Genomic DNA, 8,735 nt, shown 5'->3' with positions numbered 1-8,735 from the left:
TCAGGTGTATGTGGCTGGCGCCTTAGCCGCTTGAGCCACAGGCGCCGAGCCTAGATCAATACAAATCTTATGAAATCTGGAAATAATTAAAGGTCTACCCATGTAACAATGGTTATATCAATATGGTTACCCTACACCATGATACTCTAATCTTTCATATCTACCAATAAAGTTCTAAGTATACCTATGGGAAGGTATCAATGAATCCCAACCCGACAGGTGTGGGAGAGCCACTGTGATTCACAGGCCTCCATCCACTACCCGGCTGTTGGTAACAGCACCCTTGTCCACCCTCTGCTACTCTTGGTCCACGTCCTGTAAGTGGTGGTCACTGTATTGGCTGGCACAGGTGGAAGCCTCTCTGCATTCCTCCTGGCCAACGGGACTAGTTTATGATCCAATCAAAGCCAGCTGCACTCAATTATGAGAACTTTGCTTGAACTGCTTGGGGGGAAAATTGGTTGCTGAGAGAAGACAAGCTGTAAGTTGACAGAAGATGGCAAGCACAGGTGGACAGCTGGGCAGAGAAAGCAGCTCACATGGTAGACACCAAGCCTGTAACACCGAGACGTGTGAGCTGGATTCAGCCATGCCTGAAGACAGTTACCTTGGAACTTCTTTGGAGTTGAGTCATCTGTCTCTTATATTGATGAAATTTAGCATTTACATTTTTACACAGGTAAATGCGGTGCAGTGGCTCACACCTATAATCTTTTTTTTTTAATATTTATTTATTTTTGCAATTTTTGGTTGGGGCTGGGTTTGAACCCGCCACCTCCGGCATATGGGGCTGGCACCCTACTCCTTTGAGCGACAGGTGCCACCCTCACACCTATAATCTTAGCACTCTGGGAGGCCATGGCGGGTGGATTGCTTGAGCTCCTGAGTTTGAGACCAGCCTGAATAAGAGCAAGATCCTGTCTCTTATAAATTAGAAAAACTAGCTGGGCATTGTGACAGGTGCCTGTAGTCCCAGCTACTCAGGAGACTGAGGCAAGAGGATCAAGTAAGCCCTACAGTTAGAGGTTGCTGTGAGCTACCAGGATGCCATGGCACTCTACCCAGGGCAACAGAGTAAGATTCTGTCTCAAAAAAATAAAAGAAAAGAAAAGGAAAAAGAAAAAGGCCTTGAAGGGAACATAATAAACAAATAATAATGGTTACCTGTTACTTCTAGTAGGGGCACTGAAATGGGGGAGAGTGCAGGGGGACTTTAATTATATCTGTTACTACTTGAATTATATGCAGTAAAACTGAGTTATGCACTTTCTTGTTTAAAAAAACAATCTATGGCTCAGCACCTATAGCTCAACCGGCTAAGGCGCCAGCCACGTACACCTAAGGTGACGGGTTCAAATCCCCAGCCTGGACCCGCCAAACAACAATGTCAGCTGCAACCAAAAAAAAAAAAATAGCCGGGTGTTGTGGCGGGCGCCTGTGGTCCCAGCTTCTTGGGAGGCGGAGGCAGGAGACTCACTTGAGCCCAGGAGTTGGAGGTTGCTGTGAGCTGTAATGCCATGGCACTCTACCCAAGGGGACAGCTTGAGGCTCTGTCTCAAAAAAAAAACAAAAAACAATCTATGACTAGGATAAATAAAGATACATTTAGAAAATATGTAAATGCAAAAACCAGATACGCACAGCAAAATCACAATTTAGGAGCTGCCACCCTGCAGCCCTTTAAAAACTGAAGGTAATGGCTCGGCGCCTGTGGCTCAAGCGGCTAAGGCGCCGGCCACATACACCTAAGGTGGCGGGTTCAAATCCAGCCTGGGCCCACCAAACAATGACAGCTGCAACCAAAAAACAGCCGGGCGTTGTGGCGGGTGCCTGTGGTCCCAGCTACTTGGGAGGCGGAGGCAGGAGACTCTCTTGAGCCCAGGAGTTGGAGGTTGCTGTGAGCTGTGATGCCACAGCACTCTACCCAGGGGGACATCTTGAGGCTCTGTCTCAAAAAAAAAAAAAAACCGGAAGTAATTCTGCCCCAACATGTTAACAATTATCATATACAAGTTGTGAAAATGTGGGTCTTTTTTTCTGATGTATTTTAGGACATTTGTGTAATAAAATAATATCGCTTTCCTATTAATAGCATAATATGCACACTTTCAATTATTGTCAAGTGATGGTAATGACTCATTTAATGTGGATAATGGATTTGAAAGCAGAACTATATTTGAAGGAGATAGTGAAATGCCAATAGTGGTAAAAATACTGGTATTGTGCTGCTCACACTTTTTTCTACCAAGTATTTAGATCACTTTTCCTTTTTTTTAAGAGACAGAGTCTCACTTTATCACCCTCAGTAGAGTGCCATGGCGTCACACAGCTCACAGCAACCTCCAACTCCTGAGCTTAGGTGATTCTCTTGCCTCAGCCTTCCAAGTAGCTGGGACTAGGGTGCCTACAACAATACCTGGCTATTTTTGTTCTTGTTGTTGCAGTTTGGCTGGGACAAGGTTTGAACCTGCCACCCTCAGTATGTGGGGCCAGTGCCCTACCCACTGAGACACAGGTGCCGCCTTCTTTTTTTTTTTTTTAAGAAAGAGTCTCACTTGGTTGCCTTTCATCGAGTATCGTGTCATCATAGCTCACAGCAACCTCAAACTCTTGGGCATAAGCGATCCTCCTGCCTCAGCCTCCCAAGCAGCTGGGACTACAGGTGCCCACCACAACGCCCAGCTATTTTTAGAGATGAGGTCTCACTCTTGCTCAGGCTGGTCTTGAACTCCTGAGCTCAGGTGATCCACCCACCTCCGCCTCCGAGAGTGCTGGGATTATAGGTGTGAACCACTGTGCAAGGCCATATAGATCACTTTTCTAAAAGACAAAATTAAAATACACTATAACTCTAGACTAGTGGTTTCAAATTGTATTTTTGAAAGCCCAGGGTTTGGCTGAAGCTCCCCACAGCCACAGTGGTGGGAAGAGAAAGGAGAGGTGGGGTGTGAATTCTCCAGGATTCACATGGCACAGTTCTACCTTTCTCCATGTTTACATGGGAGGTTGGGGTTCAGCCCAAGAGTTTATTTGTTCTTCAGTTACAATTTTTTCAACTAATAAGTAACTAAAACGTAAGCCTTATTTGATGAACTTAAGAACAGTTTTGGGACACATCAGAGAAGCCTCTGGCCCAGACCCACAGACTGGTGTGTGCATAGGTGTGGAATTTGGCACCAGCCAATTCTGGGCTCACTTTTAGCCTCAACTGTGTACCCTGGACCTATGATTTCAATGCCAGTGCTTATGGTTTCTCTTAAAATCTGGGAACAATAATTACTACACGATATGGCTGCTAAGAAAAAATGTAAGAAAAGAGTTTAGTATATAGTATATCAACTCATGATTATACCAATAATCAGAAGCTAAAATCTTCACAAGTATTAGCTACTTACGTTCTTTTTCAAATAACTCTCTAACACCAGGCAGATCTTTTGCTGCTCCAAAGTACTTGTAACCTCGGTTTCCTGGGACTTCTTTCCCTTCATGATCCAGCATTTTAGGGCCAACTTTCTTATTAGGAAGAAAAAAAAAAGAAAATGGATTCAATCCTTAAACCCACCATTTCCATGTCTGCAAATACATTTTAAGATATGCCAATGTGGAAAATATTTACATGTGCAAAAGTATTTATGGTCCTCTTATGTCCCTTAAAAATCAACCTAAATAGCTGGGCATAGTGACCCATGTCTGTAATCCTCGCACTTTGGAAGGCTGAGGCAGACGGATCACTTGAGGCCAAGGAGTTCAAGACCAGCCTAAACAAGAGCAAGAGCCTGTCTCTACAAATACAGAAAATTAGCTGGGTGCAATGGCAGGCACCTGTAGTCCCAAATACTTGGGAGGCTGATACAAGAGGACTTGAGCCCAGGAGTTTGAGGCTGTAGTGAATTATGATGACACCACTGCGGTTGAGCCTGAGAGACAGAGTGAGACCCTGAATCAAAACAAAACACAAAAAGCAACTGCAAACAACCTAAGGATAATCAGTAGAAGACAAATGAAATATATTAGAAGATGAAAATGTATCTATTAAAAATGATGATGCCAACAATTATGTGACCATGGGCCAGGTCCTGTACTACAGGTGAAATAAATGCTACCAAAGACCATGATTTTTTTTTTTTGAGACAGAGTCTCATCCTGTCACCCTAGGTAGAGTGCCATGGAATCATCACAGCACATAGCAACCTCAAACTCTTGGGTCTGGATATAGTACATCAACTTAAAGAAGCAATTCTCTTCCCTCAGCCTCCCGAATAGATGGGACTATAGGAGCCTGTCACAATGCCTGGCTAGTTTTTCTATTTTGAGTAGAGATCAGGTCTTGTTCTTGCTCAGGCTGGTCTTGAACTCGTGAACTCAAGCAATCCACCCACCTTGGCCTCCCAGAGTACTAGCATTACAGGCATGAACCACCGCACCCACCCACATAGAAGTATTAAGGGATAAAGGGGCATGATACATTGTATTTAACCTCCTTATCAAATAGTTAAAAAAAAAAAAAATCTTGGGCAGCGCCTGTGGCTCAGTGGGTAGGGCGCTGGCCCCATATACCGAGGGTGGCAGGTTCAAACCCAGCCCGGGCCAAACTGCAACAAAAAAATAGCCAGGCGTTGTGGTGGGCACCTGTAGTCCCAGCTACTTGGGAGGCTGAGGCAAAAGGGTTGCCTAAGCCCAGGAGCTAGAGGTTGCTGTGAGCTGTGATGCCACAGCACTCTACCGAGGGCAACATAGTGAGACTCTGTCTCTACACACACACACACATAAAAAAAAAAAATCTCAAGGTACTTACAGAAAATAAAGCAAACACAACAAAATATTAAAGACTGGTAAATCTGGCTTGGCGCCCATAGCACAGTGGTTGCGGTGCCAGCCACATACACCAAAAGTGGTGGGTTCAAATCAGCCAGGCCTGCTGAACAATGACAACTGCAACGAAAAAAGGCCAGGCATTGTGGCAGGTGCCTATAGTCCCAGCTACCTGGAAGGCTGAGGCAAGAGAATCGCTAAGCTCAAGAGTTTGAGATTGCTGTGAGCTGTGACACCACAGCACTCTATCAAGGGCAACATAAACTCTGTCTCAAAAAGAACAAAACAAACAAACAAACAAAAAACCTGGTAAATCTATATAAAAGGTATATAGGTGATCTCTGCACTTTTTTGCTACTTTCTGTGTTAAGAACATTTTTTAAATGATATAATTGAGCCGGGCACAGTGGCTCATGCATGTAATCCTAGCACTCCGGGAGGCCAAGGTGGAAGGATTAGTTGGGCTTAGAAGTTTGAAATCAGCCTGGGCAATAATAAAACCCTATCTCTATAAAAAATTTTAAAAATTAGCCAGACACAGTGCTGCATGCCTTTAGTCCTAGCCACTTGGGAGGCTGAGGCAGGAGGATCACTTGAGCTCAAAAGTTGGAGGTTGTAAATGAGCTATGATGACACCCTGCCCTGGAGCCCAGGCACGAGAGACCAAGAGTCTATCTCAGAAGATAAATAATGAATAAATGATCGTTTATTGATATGAAACTCCTGATACATTCATTGTTAAGAGAACAAAACGTGGTTAGTTAGAACATGAATCATTTCATAAAAGTAAATATATATGCCTAGAGAAAATTAAGGAAAATAGAAAATGTTACAGTAGTTATTTCTGGGTAGGCAGAAAATATATAATTATACCATATATTATATATTTATAACATATATAAGTATACTTCCATATTTTATAAGTTCTATATTCTTTTTTCCCCAAAGTATATGTTATGTATATAATCAAAGTTACCATTTAAGAAAAAGACTAAAGCTTGAACCAAATTGTACACACAGTGAGCTCGGTTTCAGTTATGGCATTCATGCAAAAGCAATGGGAGGAAATATTCAAGTAGCTGCTCTAGGTAATGGGAATATGGCGAAATGTTATTCTGCTTCCTCATATTTTTCTAAACTTAATGTATTACTTTTATATGTAGAAAACAAAAATAAAATCATTAGGCATTAAAAAACTCAAGAAGAAAATATATAAAAACATTAACAGTGTTGAATTTTTGCTTTACTTTAAAGCAGCCTGCAAAGAAAAATAAAATCATCACAGATCTGCTAAAGCAGTTAAGTGATCCACCCGAGAAAGTTCCTAGCACAGTGCCTGGAACGTAACAGGTGCTCCAGAAACACGAGTGCCTTTCCTTCTGCAAAGGGAAGAACAAATGCTCTAATTTATGCCAGGTACTATAAAGTGCTACTGTGAGAATTACTGTTATCTGTCACCTTCATAAGGGTGAGAAGGCCAACATGTAGGAAAGCTGCGCCTCTCTGCATAACATATGACAGCCCAGTGATGAGGCTGTCACTTCCAGTGACCAGAGGCAGATCTTGTCACAAACGGGTAGAAGGGTCTGGGTCTAAGGCAGTACTTTTCAAAGTCAACACCCATCAGTGGGTCTTTAAATCAATTAAGCAAATCATAATCATTAATTTTTGAAAAATTAAAATGAAGCTGGCTGTGGAAACCCATGCCTATAATCTTTGGGAGGCTGAGGCAGGAGGATCACTTGAGCTCAGGAGCTCCAGATCAGGCTGACCAAGAGTGAGACCCTGCCTCTACTAAAAAATGAAAAACTGTCTGGACATTCTGGAGGGAGCCTGTAGTCCTAGCTAGCTGGGAGGCTGGGGCAAAGGATGGCTTGAGCCCAAGAGTTTTAGGTTGCTGTGAGCTATGATACCATAGCACTTTAGCCAAGGTGACACATTGAGACTTTCTCTCAAAATAAATAAATAAATAAATAAATAAATAAATAAAATAAAGAGGGCGGTGCCTATGGCTTAGTGAGTAGGGCGCCAGCCCCATATACCGAGGGTGGCAGGTTCAAACCCAGCCCCAGCCAAACTACAACAAAAAAATAGCCGGGCATTGTGGCAAGCACCTGTAGTCCCGGCTACTTGGGAGGCTGAGGCAAGAGAATTGCCTAAGCCCAGGAGCTGGAGGTTGCTGTGAGCTGTGACACCACGGCACTTTACTAAGGGCAACAAAGTAAGACTCTGTCTCTAAAAAAATAAAGTAATAAAATAAAGAAAGAAAAGGAAAAGGGCTGGGCACAGTGGCTCGCGCCTGTAACCCACACCTGTAACCCTAGGAGGCCAAGGCAGGTAGATTGCCTGAGCCAAAACGAGACCTTGTCTCTAAAAAAAAATAGCCAGGCATTGTGGCGGGTGCCTATAGTCCCAGCTACTTGCGAGGCTGAGGCAGGAGACTCGCATGAGCCCAAGAGTTTGAGGTTGCTGTGAGCTATGACACCACGGGACTCTACTGAGGGCAATAAAGTAAAACTCTGTCTCAAAAAGAAAAGAAGGGGAAAGGGAAAGGAAAAGAAATCAAAATGGAACAGAGAAAAAAATATCAAAATGCATCACACTAAGTATTTTTTCCAGTACATTTTTGTGTGCTGAGTTATAACATAAAATGGATATGTGTGCATTTTACAATGGGTTAGGGTCCCAAAATTTTGAAATACTGTTACATTTATAAGAGTCCAAGAAAAAACATAAAGACCACCAAATGGACTATCCCTGAAGCCCCCTTGGATTAAGCCAACAAGTGACTGCCCCAAGTCCCTTGGTGCCGAGAAGGATGTGAGGGGCCATGGTCACTGTACACACGGACACAGACAGATGAAGTGGCTTTCTCAAGAGCACCTGGCTGCTGCATGCAGGTGCTACGCCTGCCCTGAGTCCTGTGCTGTGGAATCTTCCAGCATCATCCTACCCAACCTTCTCAAAGGTTTCCCACCCACATGCAATAGTCACTTCTTTCATTATCAAAGGCCTACTCCAGGGCTGGGATGTGCTGGGAGGTGCAGGGGTACAACACTTGGTGGGCCCTGCCACTGGGGCTGCTGCTGACTTACCCCATAGTCAGGACCGCCCAGCTCCTTTATCCGGACTTCCCAGTGTCCTTTCTCCCTTAACAGCTTGTTAATTTCATCATTCAGGTCTCGAATTCGGAATTCACCTAAACCAGCTAGAAAACAAACATGCTAATGTCATTTCTTCAAAATCAGATAGTCTTAAAAATGAACGTCATTTTTTATGTACATTATATAAAAATATTCATTTAAATTGGTAAGAAAAATCAATAACCCCCAAAGAAATAAAGGGACCAGGATTATAGATTATAAACAGAGTTCAGACTAGAGTAGGAAAGACTCTCTTTCCTTGCACAAAAAGACTTCGTCCTTATTATCATTGAAAGCCTATGAACTTAACCCTACAGTTCTATTTATACAACTATTAAAACAGAAAATGCCTACGGGGAAAGGAGAGATTTAGCATCTAAGGCCAGTGGGCTGCAATGAGTGAGGCTGGCACCCTGGGTGGGCAGCATTTTGTGTTGGTCTAGCCCTCTCAGAAAAGCAATGTGTTGCCACATGGAAAATGTTTTGGCAAGGATTACAGGCCTGAGAACTATGCCTACAGGATTAATGGAAAGGATGTACACAGGAAAGGTATTGTCTAAGGTGGCCAAGACCTAAGGCCAAGAGCTGATGGTACACCTTACCATTTGTACCGTCTATGGTAGCCGAGAGATGATGGTACACCTTACCATTTGTACTGTCTATGGTGGCCGAGAGATGATGGTACACCTTACTATTTGCTAAGGTATTGTCTATGGTGGCCGAGAGCTGATGGTACACCTTCCTGTTTGCTAAGGTATTGTCTATGGTGGCCGAGAGCTG

The 8,735-nt window shown here is 43.5% G+C and overlaps 1 protein-coding gene across 1 annotated transcript in view; it reads right to left on the bottom strand.

Annotated features, from left to right (window-relative positions):
• ISY1 (ISY1 splicing factor homolog) overlaps positions 1 to 8,735 on the bottom strand; it is a 30,316-nt gene that overhangs the window by 6,610 nt on the left and 14,971 nt on the right. The window contains exons 6-7 of the mRNA XM_012809242.2: positions 7,908 to 8,020; positions 3,396 to 3,513 (exon numbers count right to left, since the gene is read on the bottom strand). Of these exons, the coding sequence (XP_012664696.1) occupies positions 3,396 to 3,513; positions 7,908 to 8,020 (231 nt within the window). The remainder of the gene's footprint in view (positions 1 to 3,395; positions 3,514 to 7,907; positions 8,021 to 8,735) is intronic.

The sequence above is a fragment of the Otolemur garnettii genome, unplaced genomic scaffold (assembly GCF_000181295.1).
Source record: "Otolemur garnettii isolate 467f Iridium unplaced genomic scaffold, OtoGar3 scaffold00101, whole genome shotgun sequence".
NCBI classification, from domain to species: Eukaryota; Metazoa; Chordata; class Mammalia; order Primates; family Galagidae; genus Otolemur; species Otolemur garnettii.
The sequence above is the reverse complement of the archived record's forward strand: the minus strand, read 5'-3'. Positions and strand labels throughout refer to the sequence as shown.